At 36.9% G+C, this 21,461-nt stretch overlaps 1 protein-coding gene across 8 annotated transcripts in view; it reads left to right on the forward strand.

Moving 5' to 3' along the window:
• SLC38A4 (solute carrier family 38 member 4) overlaps positions 1-21,461 on the forward strand; it is a 61,288-nt gene that overhangs the window by 30,211 nt on the left and 9,616 nt on the right. For all 8 annotated transcript variants that reach the window (XM_509020.9, XM_063785712.1, XM_009425538.5 and 5 more), the window contains 12 exons: positions 2,604-2,834; positions 7,170-7,260; positions 7,757-7,872; positions 10,669-10,742; positions 11,212-11,304; positions 15,791-15,872; positions 15,959-16,041; positions 16,152-16,210; positions 17,046-17,321; positions 17,454-17,533; positions 18,839-18,939; positions 20,673-20,797. In XM_509020.9, coding sequence (XP_509020.4) covers positions 2,716-2,834; positions 7,170-7,260; positions 7,757-7,872; positions 10,669-10,742; positions 11,212-11,304; positions 15,791-15,872; positions 15,959-16,041; positions 16,152-16,210; positions 17,046-17,321; positions 17,454-17,533; positions 18,839-18,939; positions 20,673-20,797 — 1,299 coding nt within the window. In that variant the 5' untranslated portion in view covers positions 2,604-2,715. The remainder of the gene's footprint in view (positions 1-2,603; positions 2,835-7,169; positions 7,261-7,756; positions 7,873-10,668; positions 10,743-11,211; positions 11,305-15,790; positions 15,873-15,958; positions 16,042-16,151; positions 16,211-17,045; positions 17,322-17,453; positions 17,534-18,838; positions 18,940-20,672; positions 20,798-21,461) is intronic.

Genomic DNA, 21,461 nt, shown 5'->3' on the forward strand with positions numbered 1-21,461 from the left:
CAGACTCATCAATAGAAGCTAGAAGAGAGAAGTTTCTTCAATATTCTGAAGGAAAATGCTTCTGAATCTAGAATTCAAACAATTAACAAAGTTTGAAGGCAAAATAAAGACATTTTCCAACATGAAGCAACTCAGAAATTCTATTTACAGACATAGGCTCATTGTGTGAAAAAAGTTATTCAAGGCATTATTTTAGCATAATGCAAAATAAACTGAAGAAAGAACATAGAATGCCGTTCAAGTAACTAGCAGCTGAGCAAGACTCAGAGGTTGGAGGAGGAAGCCATTCAGAATGAGAAAGAGCATAGAAAATTTGCTTTCAAAGTTTTGGTAATATAGAATTATATTTCACTTATTATGTAGTCAAATACACCACTTTGTCTTTAGGGCATACTATTTATACAGTGATAATACTGTAATTGCTGCTTATTGGTTTTCCATGTTTAGAAACAACCTACAGGCAAGTTATGACACTTGTTTCACAGAACAAGATGAAAATATTATGATTCTCAAATTGTAAAAGTATTTTATTAACTAAAATAATTAGGAGTGTAGGAGAAGGAAGGAAAGAAAGAAAAAGTATGCTAATGTCCTTATTTTTTATGGGTAACCAGTCTAAAATCAGTAAACCAAGTCAAAAAAGCTTTAGTGAATTATTCAGATCTAGAATGGCTAACTTTAAGTAACAAGCTAAAAACAGAAACCGTCAATAGTGGTTGCTGCTGGGAAGTGAGACTGGTACTGTGTGAAGAATGAGGAAAACCTTTGTACTCATTTAGTGAGTTTCTTTTTTTTTCTTTTAACCATATGCATGTCTTACTTCTATTCTCTCTTAGCTTTTAACCTGCTTCTTTTCATCTTTCATGTATATACACTTAGGCTGCCTTATATTAATAATAGTTTCATTTTTGTTCCTCCTGCTTAAAACACTGTGTGCTATTTTTTTTAAATTCTGAGAACTGCTTTCTTTATTTCTAGACAATTCTCTGCCATTATCTCTTTCTGTTTTGTCTCACCCTAGTCTCACAATTCTCTGTATTGGAATGACTATCAGTGTATATTTGAACTTGTAATTCTTATTTTTTCCCCATTCCTCTTAACTTCTTATTTGTATTTTTCTTTTTTTAATCTCTTCGTGCTATAATTTGAGTGATTTCCACAGATCTGTCTTTCAATTTTATAAGTCTTCCTTCAGCTGAGTTTTTTTAAATTTCAATGATTCTATTTTTTTCTTTTTTTAAGAATTCCTTTTTTTGACTCTTTTTGCAACAGCCTGTTCTCCTTTTATATTCCTTTATAATGTTTTTATTCTGTGAAAGTTATTCTCTTATTTTGAATGTTTTCTTTCAAAATGTCTTTCTTTTTATTAATTTAATGTAAAAGTCCCTTTTAAATTGCTTTGTTATTTGTAGTTCCTTAGATGTGAATTTTATCATTTCTTGTGCCTACTGGCACTCTTGCTAGTGAGTTTCCATGTGTGTTCTATATGTTTTGTAATTTGAGGATGTGAACTGTTCTCAAGTGTGAGTTGCCTTTCAAAAAAGTACTGCCATGGCACTGGGTTGTGGAGGTATTCCCATGTGGTAGTTTCTGTTTGTCAGAGGAATAGCACATTTTGTGACTTCTGGAGCAATTTTTATGTTAGTTTCTCTGCTCAAGATTTCCTTATCAAATGGGTATTGCACATGTCATGACCACACTTTTCAAGAATGATAGTGTTTCTCCTAATACGATGGTTCAACAACAATTGAATGAATCTAATGGTAAGAATTTCAGAAGAAATTATATCAACTACATATAGCAGATTCAAGGCATTTTTCAAAAACACAATGCCAGTCCACCCCTTTTCACTATACAGTTGAGGAAAATGAGGTCCCCAAATGTTAAATGACTTCTGCTGAGATCCAATGAATTAAAGGCAGAGCAGAGGCTAAAATCTAGATCTCTTTGTTGTTAAAATACATTTTAATTTGACACAGATGATGAGTGATGCTGACCCAGAGGTAAATCTGAACTTTCTTTTGTTACTATTCTTAACTTTGGCTTCAGGATCCAAGTGCCTAGAAAGTTACTTCCTAAGCTTGATCCTCACCTATGTTGCATATTATCAAGCATTTGGTGGTGTTAATTCTTTCATGTCCAATTAAATTAAAGCAGTAATTTTCTTTCTAGTTATTGCTAGTAGAGACACTGGTAGATTCTGCCCTGGTAGATCTTCCTTTGTCAACAATTTACTTTTGTCTTCCTTTCTTTTAAAACATGTATCCCACTCACAAATACCTAAATTTCCTTGAAGACTGCTGCCATGTCTTAAGATTTCTTTTTTTTTCCATAGTGACTAGTAAAACCTGCCATTTTCATTATACATAGGCACTCTATAAATATCTGCTAATTTAGCAATTATTAGTAATTTCCTTTCTTCTCTTCCATTTCTTCCTTTCTTGTATTGGGTAAAGGAACATTTCAGGATTTGCTTATGTAAAATTTTCAGGAGTTTCTTTCCTTCCTCCCTTTTACAGAGAGCATACAAAATGTAGATGATTCATATTCACTTATTTCATTTAAATAAAATTATAATGATGTATGTTGTGTTCCGTTTGCAGAACAGAGTGTTCTGAACATCAACACAAAGTGGAATAACCTTAAGCTGAAGGTACAGTATATTATTTACACTGAAGGGGCTTGTGTGTGGACAAGAAAGCGCTGACAGCTCAAATGGATCCCATGGAACTGAGAAATGTCAACATCGAACCAGATGATGAGAGCAGCAGTGGAGAAAGTGCTCCAGATAGCTACATCGGGATAGGAAATTCAGAAAAGGCAGCAATGAGCAGGTATGGGGTTAAAAATTACTATGTTCCATGGAAAAATAAGACAGGATGTGGACATGGAAAACAGGGTCTTGATGGGAAGAACTGGATTTATTACAGGTAAATTTGAGATAACAATGATATTGATGCTAGCACATCAATTCCCTGGTCCTGAAATACAGTGATAATGTCAATCTCTTTTGTGACTGATTTAGAATTGAGGTTACAATGTCCTTGTCTCCATTAATAATGTGTAATAATTTTAATTATTTTAGCCTATTGCTCCTCTTATCTTTCTCAGATTCCTCTTTGAATGTTGCTACACCTCCTGGTTTCTGTAGGGATTCTTTTCTCTCTAAAAGTATCCTCTGGGCAAGCTCACTCACAACTACTATGGCCTCACCCTCCAAATATATGCCATATACCCAGCCTGTTAAGTTTCTCTACTGAATTTCAGATGATTATATCTGAATGTCTACTGCACGTCTCTACTGGACCACTACTGTGTCTAAATTGCCTCATTTATAAAGTTAAACCTGTAATGTCTAATACTGAACTCCTATCTTTCCCTCCAAAACCTGCTCCTCCTCTAGTAATCCCCATCCTAGTGAAAATCACTGCTATCATGTAGCAACTCACTCAAAAGCCCCTAGGTGTAAACTTTGACCCACATAGCCAACGGTCAGTCATATCCAGTTGGTTTGACCTTATTAATGCTTCAAATACACCTACTTTTCTGTACCCATTCTACTGTGGTCTTACGTTAGGCCTACATTAAATGTGAGACAGGGAGAGAGCCCTGATTTCTCTCCCTGTCTTACATTTTGCTCTCCTCTGTCTAGCCCTCTACACTCCTGCAAAAGCAATCTCTTACAATTGCAAATTGAATCAATTTCCATCCTTAGATAAAGCCCTTCTGCACCTCTCCAATAGCCATAAGAGAAAGTAGATTACACACACTGCTGGGCACGTAAGGTCCTTTGTGATCTGTTCTTGACCTGCCCCTCCTGTCCTGTTTTTTGCCCTCTCCCTATTTGTTACTTGTTGCCTTCACTCATTCTGCTCCAACTGCCTGGAATCAGTCACCTGCTCCCCCTTTCTCCGTGTTGACACCTCTCATCCTTCAAGAATCAGCTCAACGTCAGGTCTCCTATGCAGCCTTTTCCAAATTACTCTACTCCCCCATGTAGAAGTGACTGCCCCTCCTTCGTGTACCCTCTCCCTGTGCAGATGTTAATTACGCCACTACTACAGGTTAATGGCCTCTGTGGTCCCACCACCTGCCACATTGTCTGGTGCATAGTGAGTGCACAATAGTTATTTGATAAGTCAATTGATTTCCCACAAAATGTTATATCAAATTGTACATGATTTAAGATGCTCAGAAGGGAATTTTTGACCAAATCTAGGCATGAAATAGAGAATATTGTGCTCGAACAAAGACTTCTCATTTTATTTACAACACCCAGGAAAATCCATCAGGAGAAAGTACCGTTCTTCCTTCAAGTAGCTCAGTGCAATGAACTTTAGGGATGTCGGACTAGAGAGGCCACTGAGATGTAAATTATAGCATTTTCTAAATTAAGTGACCGTTGAAGAAACACTAGGGTGGTAGAAGACAGGGCTTTGGAGTCTGCAGAGTAGTTGCCTGACTTTAGAGAAGCTGTTTGTCCTCTTTGAGCTTCAATGGAAAATGTAAAATGGCAAACCAACAGCTGCTTTTCAAGGATGAGATGGGTGCCCAGAATATAGATGACATTCAATACTTTTTTATTACTTCTCCTTCACTGCATTACCCTTAGTAAATTGATTCAAACCTGAGGATGTTTCTGAAAGGCATGCACACAAATATGAGCTCTGCCGAGGTTGACAGAGTTAAAGGGGACACCCTCCTAAGAACTGTCATAGTGTCATTCCACTTGATCCTCAAAAGCCAGAGTAGAAAGAGCATGAATGCTTTTCTTAAGCTTCATGCAATGTGTTCCGAACCACTCACAGTGACTTACCTTTTATCTCCTGGCTTAAACATAGGACATCATTTTGCAGTTTTTAAAATCAGTTTAAAGAGATGGGTTTTATCTATGTGTGGTTTGGATTGAACCCTTAAATGTAAATTTTTGAGAAATTCAACATAATGTATTTATTTGTGATCATTATACTTGTGTTTTCAATACATGCTGGGTTTGGTATCAAAACATTTAACATACTGGGGACATTTCTCATCTATTTTATACAATCTTGGCATGTTAAATGACTACAACTCATCTCATGCCAAAATAAGAACATGCAAATGCCTCAAAGAAAGAAAATCTGTTTACTTTCAAATTCTCAATTTTAAAAACTACTATGGAATACAGATTTTAGTTTATTGATTAAAATAAAGATTCCAGAGTTTAAATTCTAGGTGGCACTTTTGTTTTTATAGTCCTCAGGCCCATTTTAGGCTTCATTTTATCCTGTCATCTCAGTCTCCAACTGTGAACATTATGTACCAGTCTTCACACAGCAGGTACATTAATTACAGACCATTAATGTAAACCACAAAAGAGTGGTGGGCAGTGGGTGGGGGGTGAATGGAAATGGAGAGAGGCAACAACTGAGGGCATTGTGCTTTCTGTGAGAAATATGGGGAGAAGGCTAGGAAATGTTCTTAACTTGTGTACTCAGAGCTATTTATGCCTTGAGTTCTAGAAAAGCACATACAACTTTGTGGTTTCGTGTGCTGTTTCTATCTACATCTCATACTGTTTTCTATTCTCAAAAAGTAACCCTGTCATCCTCTTTCCTCTCCAGATTATTTTCAGGATTAGCTTCTGTTATAAAAAATAGCTTGTACAGATCTCCTACAATAATTGTTTTCTATTTTATTTCTAAGGTTTATTTATTTATTTATTGAGACAGACAGAGTTTCACTCTTGTGGCCCATGCTGGAGTGCAATGGTGCAATCTCGGCTCACTGCAACCTCTGCCTCCCAGGTTCAAGCGATTCTCCTGCTTCAGCCTCCTGAGTAGCTGGGATTACAGGCGCCTGCCACCACACTCGGCTAACTTTTTGTATTTCTAGTAGAGATGAAGTTTCACCATGTTGGCCAGGCTGGTCTTGAACTCCTGACCTCAAGTTATCCACCCACCTCGGCCTCCCAAAGTGCTGGGATTACAGGCGTGAGCCACTGTGCCTGGCCTCTAGGATTATATTAATAGAACAATCTTCAATTATTTTATCTTTCTTTATCTTTCTTTTCATGTAGGAAATGTCCTAAAATTTTCAACCCATCAATTTGAAAGCACTTTTAAAATCATACATAGTCGAGCATTTTATATAAAAACAACCAAAAAGTCTGTGACATTTTGCAGTATAAAAATGCAATGGCAGCAGCAGGCCTTATTAATTGAGCCTCTTGGAAATGTGGCTGGTCCTAGGTCTGTAGCCTCAAAGGCCCTGGCTTGTAACTGCAGGAGCTGACCAGCACAGCTCTATAACCAAGTTGTACATCTTCTAGCCTGTGTCCAAGAAAACCAGAATCACAACGCTCTGTGGATAGTGACATCTTAAAGTTTTCTTTCCGTCCCAACTCTTTTGCCAGTTCATTGAATTGCTTTAATAATTTCCTTAGTTTCATTCATTATCTGTTAATAATCCATGTACATTTTGAGAGTAATTAAAACACATACGCACACACAGAAACAACCAACACAACACACAGCTACCACTGAATTACTTTCCAGTAAGAGATATATGTATAAATGATTGTACCAAAAAAAAAAAAGAAAGAAAGAAAATACCAGCTACAGGGCCCTGCCTGGGACTGCTTGATGCCAGGGGGAGAATGGGGTCTCCCCCTGGGTATGGGTGGGTATGGGCCTGCTGCTTCACCTTTCTGAGCCACAGTTCCCTATAGGGATATTTTGAACATCAGATGAGATAAGGATCACAGTGCCTAGGCATTTAATAAATATTTGTTGAATTAATAAAATCATCTGATTATGGTATGGTAGTAGTTTAGAAAATTCTGTCATAACCCTGTACTCTTTCTTTGGAAGGGCTCTAAATGGGAACACAATTAGTTGTAGTCTCTTGCATAGCTAATGTGAGAAAGAGGAAATGTGGTATAAACAATTTTTTAACTAAAAATAATATTTCCTTCCTTTATAACATCCTTCTTCCATCCCAAAGTATAGTTGTAAATGGAACTCAATTGTTGGTCTGGAATGACCGTTAGTGTGAAGGAGGAAAAGAAAATTGGGGTGTCTTATTTCTCCTCCTCTGATTCAGTTACTTAGATCACCTGAAACATACATATGATTCAGAGCATATATTTAGATGTTTTCACTTTCTTATTTGTGTGTGTGTGTGTTCAGTCAATTTGCTAATGAAGATGCTGAAAGTCAGAAATTCCTGACAAATGGATTTTTGGGGAAAAAGAAGCTGGCAGATTATGCTGATGAACACGTAAGTGAATCTATGCTTTCAGGCAATAAACGGGACTGAGGGTGTCTGATCTACCTAGGTCTCTGTGGGAAAACAATGTGACTGAAATTTTCCAAGCCTTGATCAGCACATTCTGTGTTTATTCAGGCTCTTACTGGAATAAGGGCTTGTTTTTTCCTGTTCGCCATATGGCTGCATAAATCATTTATGAAACTTATGTGTTTTGGGGGGAAATCATTCTAACCCAAAGGTAATCTGCAATCATACATGTTTTCCCTTCTTTATGTGACTCCCCTTGTAATTTGTATTTTTACTGAGGCCTCTGCTGAAACCAAGCACTGCATTCCGTTGAAAATTACATGCTTTTATTGATGTTGAGTAATGGTTTTACTCCTGTAATGTTATCTTAGTCTTCAATTTTGGACTGTAATCTGCAGATAATGTGAGAATAAGGATAACCCCTAAAGGTATGCCCTTTGGCAAATGTTTGCTTATAATACATCCCTTCTTTTTCAAGCATCCCGGAACCACTTCCTTTGGAATGTCTTCATTTAACCTGAGTAATGCCATCATGGGCAGTGGGATCCTGGGCTTGTCCTATGCCATGGCCAACACAGGGATCATACTTTTTATGTAAGTGAATGTATATGTCTACATTTGGTGATGAAGCCCATGCATACCTGGTGGCTTTTTCAATTAACAATCTCAAGTTTGATCTTTGTGAACGTGAAGCATCTGAGAAAGTATTAATGAATTCCTCTGGCTTTTAGATAGAACTGCAACCTGAGGAAAAACTCAGAGGAGGCTAATCATGGCACTTGGTCACCCAACCATCCCTAACCCAACGGCAGAAAGTGTATGTGCTCAATCAACCAAAGTGCTGGAGCAGCCTCGCCAGAAGAATTTTGTTATTCAGTAAATACTTGAAATAATTTGGTGTTTAGCAACCAAAAAGGTCTTTCCCAGAGGCAAATCTGATTTTATCTCATTCTTAGGAAAGAAGCAATCAAGCCTAAGAGCCCTGCATGTCCTTGCCTACCTTATGTCCCATTCCCTGTGCCCCTGTGCAACAGATACACTGGGCACAATAGCCTTCTCTCCATCCCATGAAGATGCCACATTCCCTCTCACCATTGGACCTTTGCACATGGTCTTGGAACCCTCTTCTCTTCCTTCTTCATCTAGTTAACTCCTCATATGTCAGTTCAGTCTCACCTGAATACTGCGCGCCCTGATCTCCACGACTGGGGCAAATCACCTTATCATAACACTCACCGCAGTTTTAATGTTTTAGTGCCATTTGTCTGATTCATTTGGTTAATATCTGTCCCCCTTGCTGGGCTATAAGCTCTAGAAAGTTGAGCCCATGTCTGTTTTTACTCACCAATGTCTCTACCTCCAAACCTAGAGCAGTGCCTGGTACAGGCAATATTTGTTGAGTGACCAAACCTTATTCCTAAACCTACGTACTTTCGCCAAACTTGTTCAAATGCTGCCTAAGGGTAGCAGCATCTGGTAGTTGACCTGTAGGGTGGATACTGCACTGTCTATGACAGACAACAACAGACGTTTATGTGCATCATGTACAGCCTGGCATTTTCCAGGATATAGTTGGCAGCAGTGGAATTCTTCACAAGAATAAAGTCTGATGTTAGGCACCACTGTGGACACAGATCCTAATCCCAAATGCAACGCTAGAGAGTTAAATAACTGTCTAAGAATGCAACATTTATATCACAAATATGTGCTGTTTATGTTCTGAATATCACATATGATTAGTAATCACACAGCTATTTGAGGGCTAAGCATCAGGACTATAAATATTTGTATTGTGTTAGTGCTTTGATTGAACTCTTTTATGTATAATATTCTTCAGCTGAACGGGTTTTTATATCAACTTTACTTTTATATAAGCCATGTTTTGAAATAAACTAGGATTTTAATAATCTGATTTTTAATAGCTATGTATGTAGTCATATATTTGTATGCTTTTGTATTGTGCTTACCTCTAAGACAAAAAAAGCTGCCTTTCCTTATTAATTATACATACCATTAAAATGAATTAGGAAGTTACAGATTACTGATGAATAGAAATAGGAAAAACTTCCCCCAATCCCACAGTCATAGATCATCTTCATGAGAGAAGAATGTTCCACTTTTTAAAATGAGGGCCTCATTTTAGGCTTATAAACACTTAGCAGATGAATTTGGTCAGATCAATTAAATCACTAAACATCATGGGGTGTGTTTTGTGTGTCTAAGTAGCCCAGACTGGATTAAGCTTTCTCTCTTAATTTATAGCAAGTGACACAGTATTTTAAAGGTTTTACTCTTAGTATTTTCTGCCAGAGAAAGTACATGTTTAGAATACAGGAAATGCTCATTATTTTTCCAGGGAACAAAATTATATAATCCGAATTACATTATTCCTTAAAAACAGTTAAGTTCATAAGGCATATGGAAAAATATAGGAATAAGTCATTGGTTAGACAGTTCTGGCAAACATACTCTATGGAAAATAAGAGTGCAACATAGCTACAGGGGTTATAAAATTTATAATTCATGGTCCAAATGTACATTTGTAGTATTGATTTCATTGGGAATTACCAAGGGATTAGATCAATTGTGGGGAAAGTGTATTTTTTAAAAATAAACAAAGATAAAGATTTTTTTTCTGAATTCCCGGTAAAAGGCAGCATTGCTCCTCCATTTATTACGTAGTTGCTTCTATCAACATTCTTATTTTTGTGCTCCAAATCTTGGATTTGGAAAAATACCAATCCGTATAAACATAAAGAAACCATACATGCATGTGGGGGTCCTAACACCAGAAATGACTCTGAATGCAAAAAAAAAAAAAAAAAAAGGAATTTTCGTGCCCCATCCTTAGCTTTCTCTGCTTTCTCTATTATATATGCAACTGCCTGCCCCTCTATCTTACAAAGTACTTCGTAATCTAATGCACAGGATCAGCAGTAATGCAGCTCAGACTGCATGCTTTCGCCTTTGGATTCCTAGATTTCAGATTAAGGTTTAGTCAGGCTATTGAATAGCCCTTCAATTCTAAGTGTTGATGTGAATATCATGCAAATATGATGTACATATTCCCATGTGCTGAGTAAGTAGATGTAGCATTTGCTAAAGTTGCTATACATTTAGCATCTATGTTATGAACCAGATTCTACCACTGGGTAACATTAAAAAAAAGTTAGGGACTTCAGGTATGTAAAATATAGCAAATTCTATTTCTACGACTTTAAAGGGTATGTGTAGAGTTCTGAAAAGAATTTCTCAGCCTCCCCCAAATCCGCATACTTTTGGAAAGCTGATGATTGAAAAGATTAATGTGATCCTTTATTGTAACATCTAACATAATTACATTTTATTTATTGTAGAAACTTTATTACCTACTCTCTCTTCCCTTTGCAGAATCATGCTGCTTGCTGTGGCAATATTATCACTGTATTCAGTTCACCTTTTATTAAAAACAGCCAAGGAAGGAGGTATGCTACCACTTGAGTCCAACACATTCTATTTTAATTCTCATAAAAGAGTATTTCAGTCTGTTGCTTCATAACCTTAGGATGATTATAGTCAGTTTCACATTTCATTTTCTTCTGAGCCCAGTGACACGATCTCTCAGTGTTTATAGTTGTTTGGGCAAGTGAGAGGCAGGAGTGAAAGTCAACTGGCTCAGGTTCAAGACAAATAGAAAAAAGAAATTTCTGATATATGATAGAAATAACTGTTTTGACTTGCTACATGCAGCTAAAATAAATAAAACCATTGATTCTTGTTTGGAGAACATTTTGATATATTGCTTATTGGTTTTTGAGGTTGCATCTTTTGGGCTTATAATTTCTATATGATGTTTATTTATATGTTTGAGACTCCAGCATGGAATTATATGACAAAAATATTTTAGTCATTAAAACAATCTCTTTAACAAGGCTATTTTGTCTTTGATTGTAGGGTCTTTGATTTATGAAAAATTAGGAGAAAAGGCATTTGGATGGCCGGGAAAAATTGGAGCTTTTGTTTCCATTACAATGCAGAACATTGGAGGTAAGGGGATATACTTTTCCATGGATCACGTAAACTTTCTATAGCATGTTCAATAAATAAGAAAACTTATGGCAATGAACAGGCACTTTAGATACAGAAAAATTGCTACTTATACTTCTTAAATTTTAAAATGATAGTTTCTTAAATAGGTTTGTGTCCTGCTTTAATTAAAAACAGCAATATCTAAGATTGAAATAACATATAAAACCCTGCCAATTGAATTCTAGAATTAAAATATAAAATAAAAGCTTTCTTGATTTTTAATGTTATTACAGCATGAATTATTACTCTTAAAAATGGAAGAATTTGTGCTTATATCTGTCATTGACAAAACAGTTGACGTTTTCTATGTGTGACTGAGTTCGTTTTACAAAACTGAAAAGTGGGTGTCTGGGGGAACATAGCTAAATGCTGTGGTCCTTGAAACGCAGCCTGCACTGAGCCAGCCCACTAGACAGTGTCTCTGGAAGTTTACTAAGGCAAAAGTCTGGCTAGGCATCAAATGCACTATAAACCCCGGTTTGTTGATTCTATGGATTCTTATAATTCCCACTGAATTATCATTTCCAGTGTAGGACCTAGAAATATATATATATTTTTAAACAATGTTCTCTCGTTGGTGTGTTTGCCCACCAGCTTCATACTGTTTCTGTTGTGTCTTTGGCCCTCAGAAGGCATCCAAACCCATATTTCAGATGTCCTGCCGGCTGCTTCCTGGCACATGGCCCCAGCCGTCTCCCCACGTAGTGACACTTACTCCCTCACCTCCTACCCAGTCCCTAAACCTGCTATTCTATTTCTCTGATCTTTCTTTTCTCAGTGAATACCACCAGCAGTCATCCAGTTTCTGAGGGCAGAAATCTGGATGTCAGCGTAAACGTTTCCTTTTCCCCAACTCTGCATGTCCAATCAAATGGCAAAGTCTGTTCATTTGATCTCTTACTTATCTCTTGAACCTCTCCTCTCTGTCCGTCCTCATGACCACAGATGATCACCATTTATAGCTCAGACTATTGCAGTAGTCTTCTAACTGGTCTTCCTGGATTGAGTTTCCCCTGCTCTCAGATAAACTCTAATTTGTTCTCCAGATAAACTTTCTCAAATTTGAGTCTGTTTCTACTTTTGTCGTGCATAAAATTCTTCAGCATGCCCTTATTATTTTCAAGGCAAAACTTAAACTCATTGGACTGACACAAAATCTTCGTCTAGTTCTTCTGCTCAATCTTTCTAAACCTTTCCTAGCAATGCCCATATCTATCTATCTTCTATCTATCTATCTATCTATCTATCTATCTATCTATCTATCTATCATCAATTTATCCATCATCTATACCCTACATGTCCTGTGTCAAACCATAACAAATTATATTTATTCCCCTAACAGTACTATTTTAATATTTTTAAAATTCATCCATGCCTTCTTTTCACAGGCTATTTTCTCCCCTTGACTGTCTCTCAAAGTCCTCCAACCCTAACACACACACACACACACACATTTTCTCTCTCATTCTGCTCACCTGGTCTATTGCTCCTCTAGACTGGTAAATACTAGTTCCTCTGGGCTCTCATGGTCCTGTTTGTATCTGGTATGTTACTGTTTTCTAAAGGATATTTTAAAACACTTGAGTAGAGAATAAGCTTTTGGAGTCTGATGGACCTGAATTTGAGTCTGTTTCTGTCACTATCTGTGAACTTGGGAAGATCACTGTACTCCTTTGTCTAATTTTTTCATGTATAAAAATTACCTTACAAAGGCTATTGTGAGGATGAAATAAGGTAACATATGGCACATAATAAGTGTTCTGTATATGCTTCTCTCCTCCCTGGTTCTCTGCTTCCATATCCATGTCTCTGGAGTTGCCTGAATTATTTTTTAAATAGGCATTTAAAAAATTATAAAACAAATATATGATGATTGTGAAAAACTAAAACGCTACATAAATACATAAATTACCAAGAAAAGTTTATGTCAGTCATCCTCAGAAATAACTACTCATAGGTTTTCCCCTATGCCTAATTCAACAAATACATTGAATATTGTTAGTATTGGATCATCTTATGATACCGATTTTCAGCTTTCTTTTTAAATTTAACAATATGCCTTGAATATATTTGCATGTTATTCTTTTTAATGATTTTTGAGGTTTCCATTACACAAATGTGCCATAATTTGTTTACAGTATCCTTATTGATGAACAGTTGGATTGTTTCTAATTTTTCACTGTTATAAAAATGCTACAGTAAATACACTTGCACAGAGATCTTGCAAACAGGCAACCCATTTTAATAAATAAATTCACTGGAGTTATCAAGGATTTCTGGAATGCAGAAATTTCTTTAGTAATCTATCTAACTATACTCACCCTGATAATGGATAGTTGGTAAGCAGATAAATAAAATTCAGCCATGTCTTATGATTTGTGTTAAAAAAATTTTTATATGTTAAGACTACAATCTTGGGTAGAATTTGACAGTAATATCAGAATTGTCTCATTCATTTTACTGGTTTGGAGCCATATGCATATTAGCCCCCCAAATCCCAACAAATAGACCACTTTACATTTGTTTCAAACTCTCAGCCTTATCAAGGTTTAAAGTATCGAGCATTTCATAGGATTGCCTTATAGTTGGTCTAATTTAACAACAGAAATAACCAGGCATAAACATAATTAACCCTGGACTCAAGAAGTTGAGTGGCAGCACCTCAGCTGTGGTTCAAAGCATAGCCACTACTACGCTTCTAAACAATGGAATAAAGTATAAAGAGGTCTCTCAGTCAAGCCTCACACAGGTAAGAGGCATGACTTTAAGGGAGTAAGATGAAATATCATAACGTCACCCCAGAAATAATGCTCTCACTTTGGTTACTTTATTTGATTAGTTGATATTTGGCATAAGAGAAATCACTTGTATTTCTCTATTTAACAACTCTACATTTAGAACACTTAATTTTCTCAATCCCCTAAAAAATTAACATTTACTACAGATGTTTTCACATTAACAGATTAATGTCTGGATCATTCTGAATTTTTGAAGACCAAACATGTTAACATCACTGACATCACTGAAAACCAGCAATTAATAGCTGTAACATTGAATGGTACCTCACCAAGCCAGCTAATCAGAAATATCTCCTGTGTTCACACTCTGTAAGATTTAGCTTTAGCCAAGGTCTTTGCAAAGATTAACCAAATAATGTGTACAGAAGGTACATCCGCTATTGTAAAAATCATTTCACTTTGACAGTACAGAAGAAGCACCAGCCCTTCTGTTTTAGATGTAGTCCATCCTTTTCAAGCTGTGTGATTGTGGACATGTCAACTTAACATCTCGGAGTTTTTATATCTTCATCAGTGGAATGAGAATAACAACATATATCTTGTCATCTCACAGGGTTTTTCAGATGATCAAATGAAGTAATGTGCAGAACTAACCAATGTGGGGAATTATTATCATCACTGTTACTTTCGTATGAAGTGAAGAAAATATTTTTAAACTCAGTAGTTTAATTTACAATTTAAGTATGTGTTTTAAAGTGCCTGTTAGCAAAAATTCACTAGAAGGATGTAGGACACACTTAAAGTTTTCATGTAAAATTTGTGAGTTCTATTTTTAACTGAATCTTTTGGCCATGTGTCAACAAATTAACGTTATCCTTCACCAAATAGGTGGGCTTGAAAAAGGCGTGATGCATAAATATTTACAATTGTAGGCAAAATTGTAATGTTATGCATATGAATACATATTCATTTTTTCAGGGAGAAGGCTTGTAGATTTCATCAAGAAATCTTTCACAAGAGTAGATAATCATTCATGTATCACTTACCTAGATGCTCATGAAATTTTGCCACTTTATATAATTCCTTAGTTAGCCAAAAGGAGAGTAAGATGAAGAGGGGAAAAAAAAAAAAAACTTCTTTGACAAAGATGGAGAGAAGCTGTCATCTCTTGTATTCTTTTATCAATCCAGGAAGCCTTTGGTTCTGACAACAAGTGGTCTGAGACTTTGTGTACTCCTCAGATAGGTCCCGGAGGACTAGATTGGTGCCCATCTGCAGAAAACCAGAGGGGATATATTGACTCTGCAGATCTGCCCTTTGATTCTACCATCTCTCAGCTGGCCCATGCCTTTTGTTGCCAGACTACTGCCCAAGTTATAGACACTAACACAGGCACACTGAGTATGGGCTATGTTGATTTATAACTAATGAGGGCAGAACCTTAGAACTGCAGCTTCACTGTAAACTTTGGAGCAGGATTTAACACAGAATCAGCCCTGATACTGTTAACAAAGGTCCACCTGAAAGAGCTGGAAGGTCAAATGTCTATCTTGGAAGAGAACTTGGAAGCAGTGCCAAATACACAATGACTTTTTTTTCCATTTGGGGGATTAGATGTTCATCTTACATATCCCAAATGTCATAACTTGCTTGCATGTGACTTCAGTACTGTCCACACCATTAAGCTGTCACATTTTCCATTTTAGCAATGTCAAGCTACCTCTTTATCATTAAATATGAACTACCTGAAGTAATCAGAGCATTCATGGGACTTGAAGAAAATACTGGGTATGTCTTATGCTCCCTCTGTGACATCAAGTGACTCATTCTACTTGGTCTTTTCTGATTCTAATATCCTTGTCTCTCACTTCTAGAGAATGGTACCTCAATGGCAACTACCTCATCATATTTGTGTCTGTTGGAATTATTCTTCCACTTTCGCTCCTTAAAAATTTAGGTAAAGATATTTTCTAACTGGAAATATTTTTATTTTTATTTCACATTTAAATAGGTTAGCTAATTGTAGATGCCATATTCACCTTCCAAAATGCTTCTTCTAATTTCTAGGTTATCTTGGCTATACCAGTGGATTTTCTCTTACCTGCATGGTGTTTTTTGTTAGTGTGGTAAGTGATGTGATGACATGATCCTTGCAGGTTGGTTAGCATGAGTTTTTTTGTGCCTAAATTAGTGTCCTCATTTTGTTCAAGCACTTCACTAATATGAAATAGTTCTTGTATCACAAGTGATTTTCTTGTAGACTAATTTAGAGCAAAAAAAGAGCAGCTACGATTTAAAGACAGTTGAGGTAGAATATCAAAGCTACTACTAATGGTTTGGTCTAGGCACACTGGTTATATATGGGGAAAAAAGGAAAACTTCAAGCGGGAACATGACAATAATCTGGCATTTAGAACAGTAGAGGAGAGTCCCAGAAGAGAAACAAGAAGGCTATAGCCATATTCACATGAATCAGCCATTCTCTCCTACACATTCCACCCATTAAGAGAGGACAAGCACAGTGGGATTAAAGAAGAAATCCTCCTCTCTAGGCCCCTGACAAAAGAGGGAATTTCTTGCACTATCATGAATGCCAAAATTTATAAAGCATTTCCCCAAAGAGGTAAAGGAGAAGGAAAAAAAGTTTTGAAGACCCATGTCACCTTAGTTTGAAGAAATAAGGAAATGATCATCTTTCTCATGGAAGGGCATGAAAGAGGGTGGGAAGGATTCTTGCAAAATATTGTCCTGTTAACTCTAAGAGGCAGGGCTGCCAATCACAGCTCCAACTCTTCCCTTAGAACAGAGGCTAGAGGAAGTTTACTTTGTCCATTAGTCTAAAAGGAATCCCTAACTGAGTTCCCTCACCCCCCACCCTATAAGCCACACATATGGATTCTTATTTCATTGTTTTTTCTCAAAAAGATGATTTTTTCTTCTTTTTTTAATGACTGAGTCTAGGTGATTTACAAGAAATTCCAAATACCCTGCCCTCTACCTGTTTTGGATCACAGTGTTGGAAATCTGTCATTCAACAACACGCTTCCAATGCATGTGGTAATGTTACCCAACAACTCTGAGAGTTCTGATGTGAACTTCATGATGGATTACACCCACCGCAATCCTGCAGGGCTGGATGAGAACCAGGCCAAGGGCTCTCTTCATGACAGTGGAGTAGAATATGAAGCTCATAGTGATGACAAGTGTGAACCCAAATACTTTGTATTCAACTCCCGGGTAAGTGAGCGGTCCGGGCTTCTAATGAGTACAGTTATGTGTTTTCTAAGTGTTTATTCAATAAACTGAGATGGCCTGAGATCACCATCTATGTTGGAATGCTAAACACGTGGTGTTGTCTTTGTTTTTCAGACGGCCTATGCAATTCCTATCCTAGTATTTGCTTTTGTATGCCACCCTGAGGTCCTTCCCATCTACAGTGAACTTAAAGAGTAAGGCAGCCATCATTTTAGCATTCTAATTTGCTTTGAAATTCTGCTCATATGTTCAAAGATTCTTTAACAGGAAACACAGTTTATAGCTTCCTCTTCAGAGAAAATATGTACTCCATCCACTCCTCAGTAACATGCTTTAATCAGAAAGGTGGGAATCAGCCCACCACAGCACTACCTTATCTTCTTTCTCTCCTTTCTCTCCACCATAATGGTTCAGGGGAGGGGTTCATGGCAGGTGGACAAGGAGTCGATGGTTGTAATAATTTTGGCAGGTGTTGGGAATTTAAATTTGAATTTTGTTGGGAAGAAATGATGTCAGCTGGACTAGAAATGAAAACACCCATGATGACCAAAACTTATGGTTAGGGGCAGCATCGATAAGCCACTGATGTCATTTATAGTCAGAACCCAACCCTTGTCTAGAACACATTCATTACAAGAGATGTGTCAATATCTGTCCTTTGTTGTCTTATTTGTACAATAGAGTCACTGGCTAGAAAATCTTGTTTCTTCCAGCTGATGGTCTATGGTTCATTTGTATTCTTTTCCCTTTGAAGTTGTTGATATTCGCTTGGGAACAAAGGATATGAACTCATTATAGCTGTTTTCCTCTTTCCTTTAAGGGAGGGTATTATATAATAATTCTCAACTTCTTTAATCTAGACATCAGTAACCTCAGTCTTAATTCTCACTAAATAGCAAAACTTTCCCCATAAATTCTGATTTACCTCATAAAAAATTTCAGAACACTTTCAAGTATTTTGATGTCTTTGATTTACTTTGAAAATTACATGTAGCAGTTACTCCAGAAGCCTGACAATTGATCTTTGGCAGCCAGGTTCCCTCTAGAATGGTTTCCAGAAGCTTTTCAGGTAACAGTGTCAGGATTCCAGGTAGTCTGGACTCCTGGCGGTAGTACTTTGCTGACTCTACTAGGTTCTTTTCCTCATCTAAAGTCATCTCATTATGAAATGCAAAAGCTTTCTGTGTTAGGAGCCTGTTTGATCTTTATGTTAATTATATTCTTATTCAGTGGGCAGGCTTACTGACCGACATGAAATAGACTGTTCCTCTTCTAGGGAAATGACTGTTTTTAAGACTGAAGGACTAGTGTTTAAGAAAAATGGAAATGAATCCTCATTAGCTCTCTAAGACAAATTTAAATCAGCTATAAGTTTATGTACTAAATATGTCTTCACGATGAGCAATATAGATATACTTTTTTATTATTATTTTCATTTTGAAAAGTGATTTTTTTTTGTAAGTTTAAAAAACAAAGCTTGGTGTTCTTTCTTTTTCCAGTCGGTCCCGGAGAAAAATGCAAACAGTGTCAAATATTTCCATCACGGGGATGCTTGTCATGTACCTGCTTGCCGCCCTCTTTGGTTACCTAACCTTCTATGGTAGGTCACTCTGAAAGTCATTCTCTATATGTAAATCCTTGTTAGGCTGGTCCTTGACCTGGGTAGGTATGATTTTTAAAAATTGCCTTCTATAAGCATGCTCTATAGATGACACATATTCAATTAATATACTATTTTAGTTTTGTCACTTGACCTGAGGAAATGGGGCCTGATTCAGCCTGGCTAACAAGTTACAAGAATTTGTGAATTAACACCTATTTTATAAAAAATATCCCTCAAACAAAATTATTTTCCTCTAGGGATAGATGATATTTCTCTGGCTAGACTCCATAGTCCAACTCGGGCTACAAGTGATGAGAACGAATCCACTTGCATGTGATAAAGCTCCTTTGATGGAATTACTAACTGCCACACAAATAGCAGGGAAACTGCCAGGTCCTCAAGTTTGAATTTGCCTCCTCTTTACCAGTCAAGTCAAATCTGGGAGCTTGGGACTTTAGGTAAAATTTCTGACATATCCCATTCTATTTTGTTATACTAAATGATTTCCTAAGAAAGAGGACATGACAGAATTTCCTTCAATCTAAGAATGCACCACCAAAAAAAAAGTGACTATGGCCACATTAGATTATGCCTGCAACATTTCCTCTCTGGCATCTTAACAGTTCACAAAGGGAGTAGGATTGTACTCCTTCCATGAAGTGTGGCCACATAAACAGATTTCATGGAATCACATATTGACCTGGTAGCATATGTTTACATGAATCAGTGTATCAATATAAATATATTTTTGTATAAACCTCCTTTTAAAGTTTTTAACTTAATTTTTTTTCTTACTGACTTGGTAAATTGAATTGCATGTATGACAAATTGTGGAGGAAAAGATTCAGGAGTAGGCCACCATTTGCTTAGGTTTTTTTTCTATTTGACTAATATTTGACTATTAACCAAACATGGGCTTTAGATTGGGCATTAACTTTTTGCCGGTTGTGAAATAATGAATGACGAGGTCAATACTACTGAAGGTATTTTCACTCCTTTTTGTCTGATCTTGAGGTGAAAATCCAACTACGCTTGATTCCATACATATTTTCTTCTTATTTGTGTTTGGAGTCCTGAATGAAGGTGTTTTCAAGTAGGGCAGCATCTTCATCTTAGAGTAGTACCCACTGGGAGACCGTCTAAAAATTATACTAATTTATCCCTGCATGTTACTTATACTTATTTTAATGAGTTTCATAAGACAAGCAAAAACTTGAAAGAGCCCAAAAATATCCGTTTTAGTGTGGTGATGGAGTCATAGTTGTTGAGCTTGAAAAAATGGTAGCAATCGTTCATCCTAGAGTTTACACACTGGGTTTGTAACCTGCATCAGGAGTGGCTGCGCAGGTAGGGACAGGGGAGGTGGTAGGCTGGGAGAGACAAGATGTGGGGCTTGGGTCTCTCATCCTCTTCAACAAGAGCACCTTGGTCTCTGTCTGATTTGTAATTGCTTCTGTACAGCGGAGATAGATTTATCACAATGTAAATGAGCTTGAGAGGCTCTTTATTTTGTATTATAGCTTCTGCAACGTTATCAGCTTCAGGATCTCTTTGTTCATTTGAATGAAGGTTGCATAGCTAATGAGCTCAGAGGCAAGACCAGAGGTTGCCTGGATTCCCAGGCCTAGGTCTTTTCCTCTGTTCTGTGTTCTCTCTATAAAATGTTGCCATAAGTGACCTGTACTGATTTGACAACACCAAGCGGGTTCATTCTCTTTTTCCTGTTGTAGGAGAAGTTGAAGATGAATTACTTCATGCCTACAGCAAAGTGTATACATTCGACATCCCTCTTCTCATGGTTCGCCTGGCAGTCCTTGTAGCAGTAACACTAACTGTGCCCATTGTCCTCTTCCCAGTAAGTACATAAGACTTTGATGAAAGAAACCTACTTGACCCCATAAATTAGCACATGTGTTCTACCTTCATTTTGATTTAATTATAGGGTGAGTTTGCAATTGCAATGCCTGAGGATATTATTATTTTCCTATAGCATTTTGAGTCACTTAAAATTGGCCATTTAATGTGTAGATAGAGCAAGTAGTTTCAGGTGGTATTTTTATAGTGTAGGAAAAAAATCATAAAACTTATTTTTAAACTCAAAGTTGAAAAGTGGAGCTGGAGCTTCTGTCTTGTGGATTAGTAAAACTGAGTAGGAGTTCATATAACTTTGGAACCTTGAAAGCCAAAACCATATTAACTTTCAAATCGTATTAAATTTTATCACAGTTTTGAAGGCATTTCATTTTTTTTCCAGTTTGTTGTGCTGCAATAATATACAAAAGTTGCCTTTTTTAACCTGATGCCTTGAAGGCTAATGAAAAGGGGATTCATGTTAAGTAAATTATATACCAGAAAAAAATTTTTCAAAAAACAGTTATGCTATCTATCACATATCTCTTTCACACATGGCCTCTGCCAGACTCACACCAGGTCACCCCTCCCTGGCATTTGTCATTGGTGTCAGTTTGTTCTGAGATCCCAGAGCAGAGCTGGTAGTGAAGATTTGGGCTGTGTGAGTT

Source organism: Pan troglodytes, chromosome 10, assembly GCF_028858775.2.
Source record: "Pan troglodytes isolate AG18354 chromosome 10, NHGRI_mPanTro3-v2.0_pri, whole genome shotgun sequence".
Lineage (NCBI taxonomy): Eukaryota > Metazoa > Chordata > Mammalia > Primates > Hominidae > Pan > Pan troglodytes.